Source organism: Salmo salar, chromosome ssa24 (genome assembly GCF_905237065.1).
Source record: "Salmo salar chromosome ssa24, Ssal_v3.1, whole genome shotgun sequence".
Classification (NCBI taxonomy): domain Eukaryota; kingdom Metazoa; phylum Chordata; class Actinopteri; order Salmoniformes; family Salmonidae; genus Salmo; species Salmo salar.
In genome coordinates, this window is record NC_059465.1 from 19,363,064 (window position 1) to 19,384,855 (window position 21,792).

The following is a 21,792-nucleotide window of genomic DNA, read 5'->3' on the forward strand; positions in this document are numbered from 1 at the left end:
AATAATAATAATAAGAGCCCCTAGTGCAGCCAGCAGTTGTGTGCAGCCCCTAGTGCAGCCAGCAGTTGTGTGCAGCTCCTAGTGCAGCCAGCAGTTGTGTGCAGCTCCTAGTGCAGCCAGCAGTTGTGTGCAGCCCCTAGTGCAGCCAGCAGTTGTGTGCAGCCCTTAGTGCAGCCAGCAGTTGTGTGCAGCCCCTAGTGCAGCCAGCAGTTGTGTGCAGCCCCTAGTGCAGCCAGCAGTTGTGTGCAGCCCCTAGTGCAGCCAGCAGTTGTGTGCAGCCCTTAGTGCAGCCAGCAGTTGTGTGCAGCCCCTAGTGCAGCCAGCAGTTGTGTGCAGCCCCTAGTGCAGCCAGCAGTTGTGTGCAGCCCCTAGTGCAGTACAACTGTTTTTCACAGCATTGCAATCACATCTGAAAAAAATTATGGAAAGTTTGACGTATTTTAATATTGTATTATTTATACAGCATTTATTTTTTAACTTTACTCAAAGACTGGTATGTTGAAAGCTATTGTGTAGGCTATATTTAAAGAAATACACTTTTAAGACTTCAAAACATAAATGGGTCTCTTGTGCTGGGCAATGGGTTTAATACAGAGTACTAGTTACTCCTTACTCCACCCACTCCTTTCAATGAAACGCAATACATGGTATATGGGATACTTATTGGCTTGTAGAGAACTTTTCTACCTGTCTCAGCTAAAGTGGGGTGGGAAATACTCAGTAGGGTCTCTACTGTGACTGTGTTGTACATACCCAGCAACACTTCGTCCCCCCCCTCTATAGCGCCCAATGCAAAATACTGTAATAGACAACATGGGATACATATTGGCTTGTAGAGTCTGACCACTGCCTGACCCTACCCTACTGCCTGCCCCCTCCAGTCCCTCCACCAACACCAGACCTCAGCGACCAATTCCCTTCTCCCTACTCTCAGCTTCCTGGTATGTGTTGGAAAATTGATTAAATAATTAAAAGTTCTCATCAATCTACACACAATACCCCATAATGACAAAGCGAAAACAGTTTTTAAAAAAAACATTTTTGGAATTACAGAAATACCTTTATTTAAATAAGTATTCAGACCCTTTGCTATGAGACTCAAAGTTTCCATTGATTATCTTTGAGATGTTTCTACAACTTGATTGAAGTCCACTTGTGGTAAATTCAATTGATTGGACATGATTTGGAAAGGCACACACCTGTCTATAGAAGGTATCACAGTTGACAGTGCATATCAGAGCAAAAACCAAGTCATGATGTCGACGGAATTGTCCGTAGAGCTCCACGACAGGATTGTGTCGAAGCACAGATCTGGGGAAGAGCACCAAAACATTTCTGCAGCATTGAAGGACCCCAAGAACACACATCATTCTTAAATGGAAGAAGTTTGGAACCACTAAGACACTTCCTAGAGCTGGCTGCTTGGCCAAACTGAGCAATCGGGGGAGAAGGGCCTTGGTAGGGGGTGACCAAAAACCCGATGGTCACTCTGACAGAGCTCAAAAGTTCCTCTGTGGAGATGGATGTCCTTCTGGAAGTTTCTCCCATCTCTGCAGGACTCCACCGATCAGGCCTTTATGGTAGAGTGGCTAGACGGAAGCCACTACTCAGTTAAAGGCACATGACAGCCCGCTTGGAGTTTGCCAAAAGGCACCATAAGGACTCTCAGACCATGAGAAACAAGATTTAATCAATCAATCAAATGTATTTATAAAGCCCTTTTTACATCAGTAGATGTCACAAAGTGCTACACAGAAACCCAGCCTAAAACCCCAAACAGCAAGCAAAGCAGATGTAGAAGCACAGTGGCTAGGAAAAACTCCCTAGAAAGGCAGGAACCTAGGAAGAAACCTTGAGAGAAACCAGGCTCTGAGGGGTGGCCAGTCCTCTTCTGGCTGTGCCAGGTGGAGATTATAAGAGTATGTGGCCATTAAGGCTCGATTGTTCTTAAAAATGTTCAAACGTTCATAGATGACCAGCAGGGTTGTAGAGGGTGCAACAGGTCAGTACCTCAGGAGTAAATGTCAGTTGGCTTTTCATAGCCAAGCATTCAGAGGTCGAGACAGCAGGTGCAGTATGGAGAGAGAGAGAGAGAGTTGAAAACAGCAGGTCCGGGACAAGCTAGCACGTTTGGTGAACAGATCAGGGTTCCATAGCCACAGGCAGAATAGTTGAAAATGGAGCAGCAGCACTACCAGGTGGACTGGGGACAGCCAGGATTCATCACACCAGGTAGTCCTGAGGCATTGTCCTAGGGTTCAGATCCTCTGGGAGGGGAGGGAGAGAGAATTAGAGGGAGCATACTTAAATTCACACAGGACACCAGATATAACAGACTGACTCCAGCACATAGACTATTGCAGCGTAGATACAGGAGGCTGAGACGGGGGGTCGGGGGACACTGTGGCCCCGTCTGACGATACACCTGGACAGGGCCAACCAGGCAGGATGTAACCCCACCCACTTTGCCAAAGCACTGCCCCCACACCACGAGAACGATATCAACAGACCACCAACTTACTACCCTGAGACAAGGCTGAGTATAGCCCACGAAGATCTCCTCCACAGCACAAGCCCGAGGGACCGCAAAACCAGACAGGAAGATCACGTCTGTGACTCAACCCACTGAATTGACGAACCCCTCTTAGGGATGGCATGGAAGAGCACTAGTAAGCCAGTGACTCAGCCCCCATTATTGCGTCAGAGGCAGAGATTCACAGTGGAGAGGAGCTGGCCAGGCAGAGACAGCCAGGGCAGGTTGTCGCTCCAGCTCCTTGCCGTTCACCTTCGCACCCCTGGGCCAGACTACACTCAATCATAGGACCTACTGAAGAGATGAGTCTTCAATAAAGACTTAAAGGTTGAGACCGAGTCTGCGTCTCTCACATGGGTAGGCAGACCATTCCATAAAAATTGAGCTCTACAGGAGAAAGCCCTGACTCCAGCTGTTTGCTTAGAAATTCAAAGGACAATAAGGAGGCCTGCGTCTTGTTACCGTAGCGTACGTGTAGGTATGCACGGCAGGACCAAATCAGAGTGATAGGGGCAAGCCCATGTAATGCTTTGTAGTTTAGCAGTAAAACCTTGAAATCAGCCCTAGCCTTAACAGCTATGTTTAGCACTAACTGAAGTTTATTTCGTGCTTTATCCGGGTAGCCAGAGAGTACAGCATTGCAGTAGTCTACTCTAGAAGTGATACAAGCATGGATTATCTTTTCTTCATGATTTTTGGACAAAAAGTTTCAGATTGTCTCTGGTCTGATGAAACCAAGATTTAATTATTTTGCCTGAATGCCAAGCGTCACATCTGGAGGAAGCCTGGCACCATCCCTACGGTGAAGCATGGTGGTGGCAGCATCATGCTGTGGGGATGTTTTTCAGCGGCAGGGACTGGCAGACTAGTCAGGATTGTGGGAAAGATGAATGGAGAAAAGTACAGAGAGATCCTTGATGAAATCCTGCTCCAGAGCGCTCATGACCTCAGACTGGGGCTAAGGTTCACCTTCCTACAGGTCAACGACCCTAAGTACACAGCCAAGACAAGGGAGGAGTGGCTTTGGGACCAGTCTCTGAATGTCCTTGAGTGGCCCAGTCAGATCCGAGACTTGAACCCGATAAAACATCTCTGGAGAGACCTGAAATAGCTGTGCAGCAACGCTTCCCATCCACCCTGACAGAGCTTGAGAGGATCTGCAGAGAAGAATGGGAAAAACTCCCCAAATACAGGTGTGCCAAGCTTGTAGTGTCATACCCAAGAAGACTCGAGGCTGTAATTGCTGTCAGTGATTCAACAAAGTACTAAGTAAAGGATCTGAATACTTATGTAAACGTAATATTTCAGTTTTTAATTTGTATAAATTTGCTAAAATTTCTAAACCAGTTTTTGCTTTGTCATTATGGGGTATTGTGTTAAGTTTGATGAGGGGGGACAATTTAATACATTTTAGAATAATGCTGTAATGTAACAAAATGTATAAAAAGTCAAGGGGTCTGAATACTTTCCAAATGCACTGTATAAACCAATAGCAACATGATTTTACCAGAATACTGCCAAAAATGACTTTATTTGTCAGGCCAAGCGATCGACCTGATGCATTTTTTTTTTGACCTGTCAAGGCTGTAGGAAATGCTACCCAGCAATTGGGAGGTTGGAAGGAGCGCAAGTTAAAACAACCATTATTTTATCAAGTATAAAACTGATGAAACATTTATTTAATCCTCATATTAGGCTGATTTAAATGTGTAAACGTGCCCTCATTACCATCACCATTAGGTTAATCTAGGTTGTTGAAAGGTATGCCAGTCCATCATTGTTTACATTGTGTCTGTCTTTGTGTACATTTCATTTCACACTGGAAGCAAACAGGGTAGGCAAAAAAAAGATTAAAGTGTTTTGTCTTTACAACTGATATTAAACACAACAGTACATTCATGTATTGTTTTGGAATGACTATAATGTATAGGACTAAATGCATATGTCTATAACACAGTCCCTCTCCAAAACTACACATAACGTTATTTGGTAAGTGTTTGGTAAGTGAGACAGGTATAACAGTTTTCTCTCTACAAGCCAATATGTACCCCATGTACAGTCTATTACAGTATAATGCATTAGGCACTATAGAGTGGGCAGAGAACGAAGTGCTGCTGGGTATGTAGGACACAGTCTGCCTCCAAAAACCACACATATTTGGTTAGTAGAGACCCTACTGAGTATTTCCGACCTCACTTTAGCTGAAAATGGAAGAATAGTTTTCTCTCTACAGCCAAATATTCTCAACATATCAGTGTTAACATTGCATTCATTCATTACTGGTGGTAGATAAATGTTTTTTAAAACCATATTTTTTTCCCATTTTTTATTTTAATATATTTGAATGAGTTATCTACATTGTAATGTTTTGAAATGTGGGCTTTTATTTGGAAGCTTTCTTCATTACCGTACGAGTGACGTCATCGTTTGTGCTGCTGGAAGGCGAGAGCTTCCTGTGTGCTGAGATCTCAATCAGAAGTCAATTCGATTCGGTTTTACCGCCTCTCCTCCGCGAGTAGGACGGGCTTATCACGGCTACACACAACTGTTTCAGTGACTGAACGATGGCAGTGAACCTAAGCAAAAACGGCATTGCCCTGACAAATGCCTACAAAGAGGTGGTAGATGAGAAATCCAACACCAATTGGTAAGGACGGTAGCATCGCAGTAAAGCTCGCTAACGTTAGCTAGCTATCTAATTGCATCGCCATAAAATGGTGCATCCGCTATTTTTAGTTAGCTAGCTATGTTAGCTCCTTAGTTAACAGCATTTAATTTCCCTTGCATATCATGTAAGTAAGTTAGCTGGCTTGCTTGTTGTGCAATGAAAACGCATTTTGTATCAGCGAAACAGTATAATTATTATTGCCATGTTCGTACAGTAGCCAATTATACAAATCGGATGACCATGTCATGCCTGCCAATTTCCTTAGCGTTTTAGCTTGCAAGTTTGCTAAGTAAGGAGGATGCTAGATAACATTAGTAGTTACGTTAGCTGTTTGTGTTTTTTTATTTTGTTGATTTCTTAGGTCATTGCAATGCCTAAATATTGCATGCACTTAACGTTAGTCAGCAAATTTTAGCAAAAGAAAAGTACTTGGAGCAAATGATTTCACACGTCATTTGAGGTTCAAATGAAACCTGTTGATGGAAGTGTTTAAAGATCAAGATGACCTGAATTAATTAATTAACTTGGTTTACCTCTCAAGAGGTTTATCAAACCCAGAGAGTTTCATTCTTAGCACACTTCCTGTTGCTGAATGGGGACCAGACTCTCAGAAGTGTTTTTTTTTAACCATATAATTACATAGTACACTATTACAGGATCTCAGTTGCTCACGTTAATGGTCTGCTCCAAAGTTATGCAGTTCAACCCAGTGTCATGTTTGTGTTTGATCAGTGCACATCACCTAACCAGGATGCTATTCTGCAATAACCTTTTAAGCAGTGGCTAAGTGTTACATGTTTGTGAACAATGATGTTGACAGTATGGTAGCCTAACAAGCAGTGTAAACAACAATCTACTATTTTCAATGCTAGTGTGATCCTGTAACCTGGCATTCTTCTCTGCAGGGCATTGTACACCTACGAGGGGAACACTAATGATATCCGATTGGCAGAGAAGGGAGGTGAGTGTGGTACACCGGATCTTAGAAAGGCTCCAACATTTAAATGTTTTCCGTTTGGAATCGAGTCTGCAATGTTGTCTGAGATCATCATCACCTTAACTTATGGTGTGCCACTGAATTGCTATCAAAGCACAGTAAGACAATTTAAAAGATGACAGCAAAGGTAGTAAGTAGTTTGCTGTAGGTGCGTCTTTTATTGTTTCAATAAGAACAATTTTCATATGTGAAAAGATAGGTAGCAAAGAAAGCATGTATAATGCAGGAAGAATCTTACAGCACATACCCTGTCAAAAACGGAACATGTTGAATGTGCCTACAGCAGTATTGTTTGCCATGTAACCGTATTCTATACAAAATGTAAGCTTTACACAGTAATGTACATTACTTTGCATAGAACATACGTTCTACAATGTGACAACATTACGATACTGTTTCAGATGGTGGACTGGAGGAACTGGTGGAGGAACTTAGCAGCGGGAAAATCATGTACGCGTTCTGTCGTGTCCAGGACCCAAACTCTGGCCTGTGCAAGTATGTCCTCATCAACTGGGTGAGTGCTGTGCTACGCTCCCTTTTCTTCTGAAGGTGGCACTCCTCTGTATTTTGAAATTTAAATTGAATGATGCTCATGAGTATTTGTGTTTCAGACTGGAGAAGGTGTGAAAGATGCCCGGAAAGGACTATGTGCCAATCATGTCAGCTCCATGGCAAATTTTCTTAAGGTATTTCATTTGGCATAGTATAGACATTTTCTCCACACAGACAACTTGTGTTTAGCTAAGGAAGAAAATCCATTGGATGCAACTTTTTGTGTATACACTTGCAACACTGGCCTCAACAGGATATGAAATGTATAGCTATTGCAGGAAAGGAATAGACACCCCTTTAAGTGCCAGTAATAGCATGTTGGTGTTTAAGAGAGGGCGGTCAAAGTTAATGCATGACATGTTTATTGGCACAATGTTTTTTGACGCCGTTAAGCTATTAAAACATTCTCATATAGTGTTTGTGTTTCCGTCTCTGACAATCAAAGCGTAGTATGCCTGTAACTTAATGCACTGTTTTTTAAATGGAAAAAGGCCCAAATCGTTAGGGCCGAATTTGAGCAAATCCAAACATTTTGATTAATCGCCATTAATGCCATTAACTCAATTATTTTAATCGTTTGACAGCCCTAGTTTGAGTTAAGCAGCAGCAGTTGTTGGCCGCTTTGGGTGAAGTTGTGGTTTCTAAATCGGCTCTTGAAGTTGTCTCAGTTATTAGTTGTTATCATGAAAGTCACCTTGCTAACTGCATGTCAACAAAATCTATGGGTGGTGGCTGTCAGATATCAAATATCCCTCCTACGGACAGCCCTTTCATGGCCTTATCTGGAATTTGTGATGTGTGTTATTTGTAGCTAAAATGTCTGCTGTAATTCCAGGGCGCCCATGTCACAATAAATGCCCGTGCAGAGGAGGATGTGGAACCTGAGGCTATTATGCAAAAGGTGGGCAAGGCCTCGGGGGCCAACTATAGCTTCCACAAAGAGTCCAACAAGTTCCGAGACGCTGGTCCCCAGGGACCTGTGGTATGTACCAAATACAGCATCTTATCCTTTTTAGAGATTAAAACATTTTAGTTGTGTATTATGAGTTTGTTTCATCATTTTATCAGGATCTGTACATCCATTATGTTGGAAAGTTTTTCGGTGAGGCAAGTTGTGTTGTGGTCGAATAATATGCTCTCATATAGCTCATTTGTTTCGGTAATAACTTCTCTGCCTGTGGACATTTTGGTTAGATTTACTGCACAAGCCTGCGGATGAACCGCATCTGGTAAGACACGTGGCGGGGGCCTATGTGTATATGTAAACAACAGCTGGTGCACGATATCTAAGGAAGTCTCTTAAGTTTTGCTCGCCTGAGGTAGAGTATCTCATGATAAGCTGTAGACCACACTATCTACCTAGAGAGTTTTCATCTGTATTTTTCGTAGCTGTCTACATACCACCACAGACCGATGCTGGCACTAAAACCGCGCTCAATGAGCTGTATACCGCCATAAGCAAACAGGAAAACGCTCATCCAGAGGCGGCGCTCCTAGTGGCCGGGGACTTCAATGCAGGGAAACTTAAATCAGTTTTACCGAATTTCTATCAGCATGTTAAATGTGCAACCCAGAGGGAAAACAATTCTAGACCGCCTTTACTCCACACACAGAGACATGTACAAAGCTCTCCCTCGCCCTCTATTTGGCAAATCTGATCATAATTCTATCCTCCTGATTCCTGCTTACAAGCAAAAATTTAAGCAGGAAGCACCAGTGACTCTGTCTATAAAAAAAAGTGGTGAGATGAAGCAGATGCTAAACTACAGGACTGTTTTGCTAGCACAGACTGGAATATGTTCCGGGATTCTTCCGATGGCATTGAGGAGTACACCACATCAGTCACTGGCTTTATCAATAAGTGCATCGAGGACGTCTCATCTCCACAGTGACTGTACGTACATACCCCAACCAGAAGCCATGGATTACAGGCAACATTCGCACTGAGCTGAAGGGTAGAGCTGATGCTTTCAAGGAGTGGGACTCTAACGCAGAAGCTTATAAGAAATCCCGCTATGCCCTCCGACGAACCAACAAACAGGCAATACAGGACTAAGATCGAATCGTACTACACCGGCTCTAACGCTCGTGGGGTGTGGCAGGGCTTGCAAACTATTACAGACTACAAAGGGAAGCACAGCCGAGAGCTTCCCAGTGACACGAGCCTAACAGACAAGCAACATTTTTTATTTATTTTTTCCCACCTTTATTTAACCAGGTAGGCTAGTTGAGAACAAGTTCTCATTTGCAACTGCGACCTGGCCAAGATAAAGCATAGCAGTTAGACACATACAACACAGAGTTACACATGGAATGAACAAAACATACAGTCAATAATACAGAAGAAAAAAGAAAACAAAAAGTCTATATACAGTGAGTGCAAATTAGGTAAAATAAGGGAATTAAGGCAATAAATAGGCCATGCTGGCAAAGTAATTACAGTATGGCAATTAAACACTGGAATGGTAGACATGCAAAAGATGGAATGTGCAAGTAGAGATACTGGGATGCAAAAGGAGCAGAATAAATAAATACAGTATGGGGATGAGGTAGATAGATGGGCTGTATACAGATGGGCTATGTACAGGTGCAGTGATCTGTGAGCTGTTCTGACAGCTGGTGCTTAAAGCTAGTGAGGGAAATGGGAATCTCCAGCTTCAGAGATTTTTGCAGTTCATTCCAGTAATTGGCTGCTGAGAACTGGAAGGAAAGGCGACCAATTGAGGAATTGGCTTTGGGGGTGACCAGTGAGATATACCTGCTGGAGCGCGTGCTACGAGTGGGTGCTGCTATGGTGACCAGCGAGCTGAGATAAGGCGGGGCTTTACCTAGCAGAGACTTGTAGATAACCTGTAGCCAGTGGGTTTGGTGACGAGTATAAAGTGAGGGCCAGCCAACGAGAGCATATAGGTCGCAATGGTGGGTAGTGTATGGGGCTTTGGTGACAAAACGGATGGCACTGTGATAGACTGCATCCAGTTTGTTGAGTAGAGTGTTGGAGGCTATTTTATAGATGACATCGCCGAAGTCGAGGATCGATAGGATGGTCAGTTTTACGAGGGTATGTTTGGCAGCATGAGTGAAGGATGCTTTGTTGCGATATAGGAAGCCGATTCTAGATTTAATTTTGGATTGGAGATGCTTAATATGAGTCTGGAAGGAGAGTTTACAGTCTAGCCAGACACCCAGGTATTTGTAGTTATCCACGTATTCTAAGTCAGAGCCGTCCAGAGTAGTGATGCTGGATGGGCGGGCAGGTGTGGGCAATGATCGGTTGAATAGCATGCATTTAGTTTTATTTGTGTTTAAGAGCAGTTGGAGGCCACGGAAGGAGAGTTGTATGGCATTGAAGCTCGTCTGGAGGTTAGTTAACACAGTGTCCAAAGAAGGGCCAGAAGTATACAGAATGGTGTCGTCTGCGTAGAGGTGGATCAGAGAATCACCAGCAGCAAGAGCGACATCATTGATGTATACAGAGAAGAGAGTCGGCCCAAGAATTGAACCCTGTGGCACCCCCATAGAGACTGCCAGAGGTCCGGACAACAGGCCCTCCGATTTGACACACTGAACTCTATCAGAGAAGTAGTTGGTGAACCAGGCGAGGCAATCATTTGAGAAACCAAGGCTTTTGAGTCTGCCAATAAGAATGTGGTGATTGACAGAGTCGAAAGCCTTGGCCAGGTCGATGAATACAGCTGCACAGTAATGTCTCTTATCGATGGCGGTTATGATATCGTTAAGGACCTTGAGCGTGGCTGAGGTGCACCCATTACCGGCTCTGAAACCAGATTGCATAGCGGAGAAGGTACGGTGGGATTCGAAATGGTCGGTAATCTGTTTGTTAACTTTGCTTTCGAAGACCTTAGAGATGCAGGGTAGGATAGATATAGGTCTGTAGCAGTTTGGGTCTAGTGTCTCCCCCTTTGAAGAGGGGGATGACCGCAGCAGCTTTCCAATCTTTGGGAATCTCAGACATTTACATTTTAGTCATTTAGCAGACGCTCTTATCCAGAGCGACTTACAGTACATTTCATTTTCAATACATTTTCAGAAATGTTTTCTCCGTATCAATACGAAAGAGAGGTTGAACAGGCTAGTAATAGGGGTTGCAACAATTTCGGCAGATAATTTTAGAAAGAGAGGGTCTAGATTGTCTAGCCTGGCTGATTTGTAGGGGCCCATATTTTGCAGCTCTTTCACAACATCAGCTATCTGGATATGGGTGAAGCAGAAATGGTGGGGGCTTGGGCGGGTTGCTGTGGAGGGTACCGGGCAGTTGACCGGGGTAGCCAGGTGGAAAGCATGGCCAGCCGTAGAGAAATGCTCATTGAAATTCTCAATTATAGTGGATTTATCGGTTGTAACAGTGTTTCCTAGCCTCAGAGCAGTGGGTAGCTGGGAGGAGGTGCTCTTATTCTCCATGGACTTTACAGTGTCCCAGAACTTTTTTGAGTTAGTACTGCAGGATGCAAATTTCTGTTTAAAAAAAATATATATTTCTATACTGTCTTTGAGGCAAGTAACACTGAGGCATGCATGAGAGCATCAGCTGTTCCGGATGACTGTGATCACGCTCTCCGCAGGCGACGTGAGTAAGGCCTTTAAACAGGTCAACATTCACAAGGCCGCAGGGCCAGACGGATTACCAGGACATGTACCAACTGGCAAGTGTCTTCACTGACATTTTCAACCTTTCCCTGTCTGAGTCTGTAATACCAACATGTTTCAAGCAGACCACCATAGTCCCTGTGCCCAAGAACACTAAGGTAACCTGCCTAAATGACAGAAAACCTAGACCCATTCCAATTTGCATACTGCACCAACAGATCCACAGATGATGCAATCTCCATTGCGCTCCACACTGCCCTTTCACACCTGGACAAAAGGAACACCTACAGTTGAAGTCGGAACTTTACATACACTTAGGCTGTCATTAAAACTTGTTTTTCAACCACTCCACACATTTCTTGTTAACAAACTATAGTTTTGGCAAGTCAGTTAGGACATCTAATTTGTGTATGACACAAGTCATTTTTCCCAAAAAATTTACAGACAGATTATTTCACTTATAATTCACTATATCACAATTCCAGTGGGTCAGAAGTTTACATACACTAAGTTGACTGCCTTTAAACGGCTTGGAAAATTCAGAAAACGATGTCATGGCTTTAGAAGCTTCTGATAGGCTATTTGACATAATTTGAGTCAGTTGGAGGTGTACCTGTGGATGTATTTCAAGGGCTACCTTCAAACTCAGTGCCTCTTTGCTTGACATCATGGGAAAATCTAAAGAAATCAGCCAAAACCTCCGAAAAAAAATTGTAGACCTCCACAAGTCTGCTTCATCCTTGGGAGCAATTTCCAAATGCCTGAAGGTACCTTGTTCATCTGTACAAACAATATTACGCAAGTATAAACTCCATGGGACCACGCAGCCGTCATACCGCTCAGGAAGGAGACGCGTTGTGTCTCCTAGAGATGAACGTACTTTGGTGCAAAAAGTGCAAATCAATCCCAGAACAACAGCAAAGGACCTTGTGAAGATGCTGGAGGAAACAGGTAAAAACTTATCTATATCCACATTAAAACGAGTCCTATATCGACATAACCTGAAAGGCCGCTCAGCAAGGAAGAAGCCACTGCTCCAAAACCGCCATAAAAAAGCCAGACTACGGTTTGCAACTGCACATGGGGACAAAGATGGTACTATTTCGAGAAATGTCTTCTGCTCTGATGAAACAAAAATAGAACTGTTTGGCCATAATGACCATTGTTATGTTTGGAGGAAAAGGGGGGATGCTTGCAAGTTAACCAATTTAAAGGCAATGACACTCAATTTGTATTTGGTATATGTAAACTTCTGACCCACTGGGAATGTGATGAAAGAAATGAAAGCTGAAATAAATAATTCTCTCTACTATTATTCTGACATTTCACATTCATAAAATAAAGTGATCCTAACTGACCTAAGACGGGGAATGTTTACTAGGATTAAATGTCAAGAATTGTGAAAAACTGAGTTTAAATGTATTTGGCTAAGGTGTATGTAAACTTCCGACTTCAACTGTATTTGGGAATGCTATTCACTGACTACAACTCAGCGTTCAACACCATAGTGCCCTCAAAGCCCATCACTAAGCTTAGGACACTGGGACTAAACACCTCCCTCTGCATCTGGTTCCTGGACCTCCTGACGGGCTGCTGCCAGGTGGTAATGGTAGGTAACAGCACAACCACCACGCTGATCCTCGACAAGGGGGCCCCTCAGGGGTGCGTGCTCAGCCCCCTCCTGTACTCCCTGTTCACTCATGACTGCACAGCCAGACCGGACTCCAACACTGTCATTAAGTTTGCTGATGACACAACAGTGGTAGGCCTGATCACTGACAATGATAAGACTTCCTATAGGGAGCAGGGCAGAGACCTGACCATGTGGTGCAAGGACAACAACCTCTCCCTCAAAGTGATCAAGACAAAGGAGATGATTGTGGACTACAGGAATAGGAGGACCGAGCACACCCCATTCTCATCGACGCGGTTGCAGTGGAGCAGGTTGAGAGCTTCAAGTTCCTTGGCGTCAACATCACCAACAAACTAACATGATCCAAGCACACCAAGACAGTCGTGAAGAGGGCACGACGAAACCTATTTCCCCCTCAGGAGACTGAAAAGATTTGGAACAGGTCCTCAGATCCTCAAAAGGTTTTACAGCTGTACCATCAAGAGCATCCTGAAGGGTTGCATCACTGCCTGGATTGGCAACTGCTCGGCCTCCGACCGCAAGGCACTACGGAGGGTAGTGCGTACGGCTCAGTATATCACCGGGGCCAAGCTTCCTGCCATCCAGGACCTCTATACCAGGCGGTGTCAGAGGAAGGCCCTAAAAATTCGGACTCCAGGCACCCTAGTCATACAGTTCTCTCCTACCGGATGGCAAGCTGTACCTGAGCACCAAGTCTAGGTCCAAGATGCTTCTAAACAGCCTCTACCCCCCCCCTTCTACGATGCTGCTACTCTCTTATTATCTATGCATAGTTGCTTTAATAACTCTACCTACATGTACATATTACCTAAATTACAACAACACCGGTGCCCCCGCGCATTGACTCTGTACCGGTACCCCCTGTATATAGCCCCACTATTGTTATTTACTGTTCCTTTTATTTGTTATTCTTATCTTAATTTTAAATCAACGAATAAAAAGTTTCTTAACTGCATTGTTGGTTAATGGTTTGTAAGTATGAATTTCACTGTTGTATTCAGCGCATGTGACAAATAAAATTTGATTTGATGAGTTTTTCAGTGTGAGTTAGTTTCCAATGTGTTGGTTGTTGTGATGGTGCAGCTGGTTGTTTTACAATGACTCGTCTGCAGTAGAATCCAGTGGCTTAGTTGGGGCTCATGATTGCTGGCTAGGGCTGGAGCCAGAGAAACCAGACAAGGCAGGCTGTTTAAAGCCTGTTAACTCCCCATAATAAACCAACATGCTGTGTCAGTATTGGATCTGGGTAGGAGTTGGTGTCCAGGAATGACAACTTGTTTGGAGCATAGGAGATTTTTGTTATCTAACACAACACATTTTGATATGACAGGGCTCTGTGTATCAGAAGACCAACGCTATGTCTGAAATCAAACGCACCAATAAAGACAACTTCTGGGCGCAGGCAGAGGTAAGCCAGCTTCAACACCTTTCTCCCACTACAGGGACTCACTGATCCTCTACAGACTGGTTAGATTTGCTTGATCATAGCTCAGTGTGTTCTGGTGTCATGCGGCCGTTATGACACATTTTACATTACCCTAACCTTGTGCTCATGGCCCGTGTGTCTCTCAGAAAGATGAGGAGAAGCGGCGACAGGAGGAGCGCTGCAAGGCAGACGAGGAGCGCCAGAAGCTGGAGAAAGACAGGAAGGATCGAGAGGCCAAGGAGGCAACTCTCAGAGAGAAGAGAGACAAGGAAAGGGCCTCTATGATCGACCAGCAGAAGTGAGTAAAACTGTGGTTAGTTCACTTAGCTGTTGGTTATCTAGCTGACCTTATTGACAGACAGGTTTGCATTGTCTACTTCCCCCTTTTAACAACCATTTGTTTAACAGGAAGTACCAGCAGCAGCAGGAAGCTGAGAGCAGAGAAGATGAGAAACAACAATGGGTGAGTTTTCTGCTGGCTTACAGCAGGACTGGCCTGCAGTCTGAGGAGAATCAGTTAAAATCAGTTCTGCTATGTTTAACTGGTAGTTTATCCTCATGTGGGAAGCAGGTCAGTCTGTGCAACATGCACCCCACCTAAATTATGTTTTTAAATGTCAAAGCACAAATTTAGGACATGATAAGATTAGCACAAGAACAAACTATACAGAACTGTTAGGTGTAGCCTCTGAGGTAGTGTTCAATTATGTGTGATGCACAATCAGGAGGAGCAGGAGAAGGACTTCCAGGCAACTCAGAAGAAAGGGATGAAGCGTGGTGAATCTGTGGAGAAAGCCAATGTGAGTTAAATGTGACTCAGAACTGCTTCCCTGTGACTCAGAACTGCTTCCCTTTTCAATGACTCAATCAAATCTGTTCTTTGCTTGAATCTAAAGTCTCCACAGTTTAACTTAGTAATTTTCCTGTCTGTACATTCTTTGTATCTTCTACATTTTCTTTAGACATAATAAAGAAATTGTACATGTTTATTCATACTGTAGATCAGGGGTAAGCAACTAGTTTCAGCTGGTGGCTGATTTTTGTTTGAGCGAATGATTGGGGGGATTGAAAATAATTTGTATAAGAATTTGGACACTGCACATTGATCACAACTAAGACCAACAAGATTGTATTTCAAATCAAAGTTTATTTGTCAGGTGCGCCGAATACAACAGGTGTAGACCTTACAGTGAAATGCTTACTTACAGGCTCTAACCAACAGTGCAAAAAAGGTATTCGGTGAACAATGGGTAAGTAAAGAAATAAAACAACAGTAAAAAGACAGTGAAAAATAACAGTAGCAAGGCTATATACAGTAGCGAGGCTGTAACAGAAGCGAGGCTACATACAGGCACCGGTTAGTCGGTCTGATTGAGGTAGTATGTACATGTAGATATGGTTAAAGTGACTATGCATATATGATAAAGAGAGAGTAGCAGCAGCGTAAAAAAGAGGGGTTGGGGCGGGGGCACAAAATGCAAATAATCCAGGTAGCCATTTGATTACCTGTTCAGGAGTCTTATGGCTTGGGGGTAAAAACTGTTGAGAAGCCTTTTTGTCATAGACTTGGCACTCCGGTACCACTTGCCATGCGGTAGTAGAGAGAACAGTCTATGGCTGGGTTCTTTGACAATTTTTAGGGCCTTCCTCTGACACCGCCTGGTGTAGAGGTCCTGGATGGTAGGCAGCTTAGCCCCAGTGATGTTCTGGGCCATACGCACTACCCTTTGTAGTGCCTTGCGGTCGGAGGCCGAGCAGTTGCCGTACCAGGCAGTGATGCAACCAGTCAGGATGCTCTCGATGTTGCAGCTGTAGAACGTTTTGAGGATCTGAGGACCCATGCCAAATATTTTTAGTTTCCTGAGGGGGTATAGGCTTTGTCGTGCCCTCTTCACGACTGTCTTGGTGTGTTTGGGCCATTCTAGTTTGTTGGTGATGTGGACACCAAGGAACTTGAAGCTCTCGACCCGCTCCACTACAGCCTTTCCACAAGACTTTCCACTAGATTTTAGAACATTGCTGCACTTATGCTTTATATACCTGTCAGCAACGGGTGTGGCTGAAGTAGCCGAATCCACTTATTTGAACTCGTGTCCACATACTTTTGTGTGTGTGTGTCACACACACACACACACACACACACACACACACACACACACACACACAACAAATCAGATTATTTCGGAGTAGAAAGGAGTGGGAGCAATCAAAAAAAAAGCAGGATTTGATTTCATTTAGCTCTCTCTAATCCATTGTACAGGATGTGAACAGGTGACTGACGTTTTGAGGTCAAGCTGACGTCTTCCTCAGAGTGACCTGACCATTGCGCTTAGCTCCTATTTATAGCCTAGTGGCCCATTGAGACACAAGACTTCAACTTGACCTCAATGTCAGTCACCTGTTTGCGTCCTGTACAATGGATTAAAGAGAGCTAAAATAAATAAATCTTGTGCTCCAACTAATTTCTACCTAGAATTTTGGAAGTTTTTCTTGGTAAGAACGTCTCATGATTTTCATCATTGTTGAGCACCCCTCCTTTCCTTTGATTGCTGAAGCGTGAAGGCCCACCTGAACTCATTTTTGCCTGAATTCCCCCCTTTTGTTTCTCTTTTTGGTGGGGGTCAAGGTAAATCAATTGCGGGCCAGGTTTTGATGACTTCTGCTGTAGATTATTTAGGAGATTATGCCATTTTGCTAATCAGCAGTGAATTTCACTGGGGTGTTAAACTACTAAGAGTTCTGAGCTGACAAGGTAAAGATCTGTCGTTCTGCCCCTGAGCGACGCAGTTAACCCTGGGGTTGGGTTAAATGCCGGAGACACATTTCAGTTGAATGCATTCAGTTGTACAACTGTCTAGGTATCCCCCTTCCCTTTCTATAGCTGTACAGTGGCCAGTGTGCATGTCTGACTCTCACTGTGTGTTTCAGGAGGCAGCCTCTCTGATCTCCCAGCGCTCTATGAACCCCAGAGAGATGTTCAAGCAGAGAGAGAAGGGCATGGACACCCCTGCTGCTGCTGCCCACGCCCCTGCCAGCCCCCAGCCAGGTAGGCTACTAATTCAATACAACTGTTTGCTATTAATATGACAAGTGTAGTTCCTAATGAGGACTTTAGATTATTCTGTAAAATGTTTCTGCCATGGGTGTTTCCTAAATGGACTTGCTAGCTGTGTGTCAGGTGTGGATAAGATCAGGGGATTGTCTGGCCCATGTTGAAACATGCAGGAGGAGATTCTTATTGCATTACTCTGCCTTCATCAGCTTTAACTCATTGTCAGACACAGACTGTCTCGTATCACATCTTGTCTCTAGACCACATCTGCTTTGTGTTGTCTGCTCTGCTGGGTAACCTCTCCGGCCAATGTGTATGTCCGTCTGTCTGCTCTGGTGTGTGTTTCTCAGGGCGTTTGAAAAGCCCTTTTCTCTCTAAGCAACCATGTGAGCCTGAGCCGTCCCGCTCGCCCCTGCGCCAAGCCTCCCCACTCTCTGCAGGCTCTGCCTCTCCTGTCCCTGCTGCAGGTCTGAGCTCACTCATACCACTGACACAAACTGACCCTTTCCTATCTGACACACACACAGAGAGAAATACTTCACATGTGGGTGACTGTGTGACATACAAGAGATGTTTATGTGTGACATACAAGAGATGTTTATGTTTCGGTCCAATCTCTACCAGATGCTGCTCCCTTTCAATCAATCAGTCCAAATTATTGACCTAATGCTACTCCATTTGCTCTCTTGTTACTGCAATTTAACGTCACCCTGAGGCTCATGCCCATGATTAGACCACTGTACATCATCATGCCCACATTAAATCACTGTAACCAAGGCCTTCCGAGTGGCGCAGTGGTCTAAGGCACTGCATCGCATTGCTAGCTGTGCCACTAGAGATTCTGGGTTTGAGTCCAGGCTCTGTCGCAGCCAGCCGCGACCGGGAGCCCCATGGGGTGGCGCACAATTGGCCCAGCGTCATCCGGGTTAGGGAAGGGTTTGGCTGGCAGGGAAGTCCTTGTCCCATCGCACTAGCGACTCCTGTGGCGGCCCGGGCGCAGTGCACGCTGACACGGTCGCCAGGTGTGCCAGACTCATATTAAACATCTCCAATCCAAAATAAAATCTAGAATAGGCTTCCTATTTCGCAACAAAGCCTCCTTCGCTCACGCAGCCAAACATACCCTCGTAAAACTGGCTATCCTACCGATCTTCGACTTCGGCGATGTCATTTGCAAAATAGCCTCCAACAGTCTACTCAGCAAACTGGATGCAGTCTATCACAGTGCCATCCGTTTTGTCACCAAAGCCCCTTATACCACCCACCACTGCGACCTGTATGCTCTAGTCGGCTGGCCCTCGCTACATATTCGTCGCCAGACCCACTGGCTCCAGGTCATCTATAAGTCCATGCTAGGTAAAGCTCCGCCTTATCTCAGCTCACTGGTCATGATAACAACACCCACCCGTACTTTTCTGATCTTTTGCACACCAGTATTTCTACTTCCACATCATCATCTGCACAGCTATCACTCCAGTGTTCATTTGCTAAATTGTAATTACTTCGCTACTATGGCCTATTTATTGCCTTACCACCTCACGCCATTTGCACACACTGTATATTGACTTTCTATTTTTCTATGGTGTTATTGACTGTGCGCTTCTTCACTCCATGTGTAACTCTGTGTTATTGTTTGTGTCGCACTGCTTTGCTTTATCTTGGCCAGGTCGCAGTTGTAAATGAGAACTTGTTCTCAACTAGCCTACCTGGTTAAATAAAGGTGAAATAAAATGAACACCGAATGTTTATGGTAAGGGTTAAGGTTTAGAATAGGCTTAAAACAAAAATCTTAAACAACTTTGTCGCTGGATTCGAACATGCAGCCATTGAAATCAGAGGCAGATGCTTTGGCAGATGCACCCTAGCAAAACCCAAACCTACTTGAAGGTATCAGTGCTCACTGTTGCCCCTAGTGGCCGGTTTCCACGTCATCTCCTGACGTCCTCAGCCATGGATGAACGTTGACTACTGACTTATATCACGGGTGACCTGGCTGATATATTCAGTTTCTGAATATTTCTGAGTGCATGCCTTAGTATGTGTGTACATTTGTGGCCATCTGTGTGTATCTGTGCTCCTATATCATGTGTACGTGTGTGTATGTCGTAATAAGAGCCCGTTGTGGATGAGTCATCCCAGTCTGAGTGCTTGGATGAGCAGGATGCAACCCCTGTTCAGGATGCAGTCCCTGAGGAACAGTGGCAAGATGAAGGTGGGCCCTACTCCACATGCACCTCAGTCTGAACACAGAACAGTCATTCATCTCATCTGTGAATCATCATGACCATTTCCCTGGACACATTTCTAAGTTACTTTGTATTCTGGATCCCTGCTGCAGCTACCACCTGTTGGTGGAGGGAGATAGTCTTTAAAAAAAAATACAATTGACCTTTTCCCCTTTCAGTGAAGGCACCAGCTCCTCCCACTCAGCACAACCATCCCACAGAGCCAGCCCAAAATGATCTCTATGAGGAGCCCCCACAGGTGAATATTTGTCATGGCACATGTGAGAATCATTCCGCAAGGGTGAAGATTTAATTATAAATGGCGATAACATACGTTTTGTAATCTGAAAATACCTTCTCATTATTCAAATGCCATTCATGTAAAAAGATGATGTAACGGGTAATATTTGCAGTTGAACTTAACACTTGAAGGGCATTCTAAGGTACAGCACCCCTTGTTGTTCCCTCAGGTGGAAGAGAACACATTTGAGGTGCCTGCAGGGGAGAAGACGGACCAAGGTGTCTGTGCCAGGGCTCTATACGACTACCAGGCTGGTAAGCATCATCACAGCCTACTGACAATTTACAGCTGACACTCGGTCCACTGAACTGGTTCTCTGTGAAAAATGTGTAACTGTGACGTTTTGCCCCAATACGGAGAATCAATATGAGTGGAACTGCTAGTAGGAAACTGGCAGTCTGTGAGGGAGTAGACACAGTCAAATAATACCATAAAGGATATCTGAATGGGCATGGTGATCTGAGGTATTGCTCCTCTTTTCATTCCACAGCTGATGACACAGAGATATCCTTCGATCCTGATGACATCATCACTGGCATCGAGATGATTGACGAGGGCTGGTGGCGGGGCTACAGCCCAGACGGGCATTTTGGAATGTTCCCAGCCAATTACGTTGAGGTTATTTAGGTCCATACCTCGCCCACTCACTAGATCAGCATATTGGAGGCAGAGTAGAAAAGACCCCCCCAGAAGAATTTGGCAGTAGGAAAACTGCTAGGTCCAGAACACAGCAGGTCAGAAGTAACTCAACAGTGAACCCTTTAGAATAGTTTGCTGAACTGTATCTGCCACATTATGGACCAATATATGAACAATAACCATGGGACCAGGGGTCACGCAAATCTATCCCTGTTGAAGGAAGCAATTCAATTATGTTGTTGATGTTGTGAGCCGTTAGATGGCATAGTTTAGGTTTTGATGAAAACCCATATACTGGCCAACCCCAAACTGAATCTCTCACCTTTTAATGTGATGCAGTAAATTGTCAGGCTTTTTAGATTTTTCAATTCAAGTTTCCATTGTGAACATTAATAGCACTTGTAGATCACATTCCTTAAAAAGTGAATCCAGTTTTGTTCCAGATATACTATTTTTGTTATTTGTAGCATTCACTCCTGTTGGGTTCAGGATAATATTTCATAGCTCACATAATGGTACCAACTATGATCTTTGGCCTTTTTTGCCTTTTCCTCAGACTAATATTTTATGTGAGTATTTCTTTGTCAGAAATGAGTTTGCTTGAAAGGAATCCTGTGTGAATTTCCAACAGTAGTTTGGTATTGCAGTGGAATTGAATATTAGAAAACCAAAAGGTTCTATATTTGCTATGCTCTCTGGGTGGCTGAACTCGAGGGAAAATAGGGGTGTAAATAATGACACAATCATATTCTTGTGAAATACTTTTTTTATATATTTTTTAAATACAGCTGAAGTCCGGAAGTTTACATACACTTAGGTTGGAGTCATTAAAACTTGTTTTTCAACATCTCCACAAATTTCTTGTTAACAAAATATAGTTTTGGCAAGTCGGTTAGGATATCTACTTTGTGCATGAGACAAGTCATTTTTCCAACAATTGTTTACAGACAGATTATTTCACTTATTTCACTTATAATTCACTGTATCACAATTCCAGTGGGTCAGAAGTTTACATACACTAAGTTGACTGCCTTTAAACATCTTGGAAAATTCAGAAAATTATGTCATGGCTTTAGAAGCTTCTGATAGGCTAATTGACATAATTTGAGTCAATTGGAGGTGTGCCTGTGGATGTAT

The 21,792-nt window shown here is 44.0% G+C and overlaps 1 protein-coding gene across 2 annotated transcripts; it reads left to right on the forward strand.

The window, feature by feature from the left end:
• Positions 1 to 4,960: 4,960 nt before the first annotated feature.
• On the forward strand, positions 4,961 to 21,344 carry dbnlb (drebrin-like b). 2 transcript variants are annotated; one of them, XM_014172026.2, is made up of 15 exons: positions 4,961 to 5,180; positions 6,107 to 6,162; positions 6,600 to 6,712; positions 6,810 to 6,884; positions 7,586 to 7,732; positions 14,343 to 14,420; positions 14,585 to 14,736; positions 14,847 to 14,901; positions 15,164 to 15,238; positions 17,367 to 17,484; positions 17,841 to 17,957; positions 19,604 to 19,702; positions 19,895 to 19,974; positions 20,186 to 20,270; positions 20,507 to 21,344. In XM_014172026.2, exons 1-15 carry the CDS (start codon positions 5,098 to 5,100, stop codon positions 20,641 to 20,643), a joined length of 1,470 nt encoding a protein of 489 aa, XP_014027501.1. In that variant the 5' UTR covers positions 4,961 to 5,097; the 3' UTR covers positions 20,644 to 21,344. The 2 variants fall into 2 exon arrangements, with proteins under 2 accessions (XP_014027501.1, XP_014027503.1); XM_014172028.2 differs by lacking the exon at positions 17,841 to 17,957.
• Positions 21,345 to 21,792: the final 448 nt, after the last annotated feature.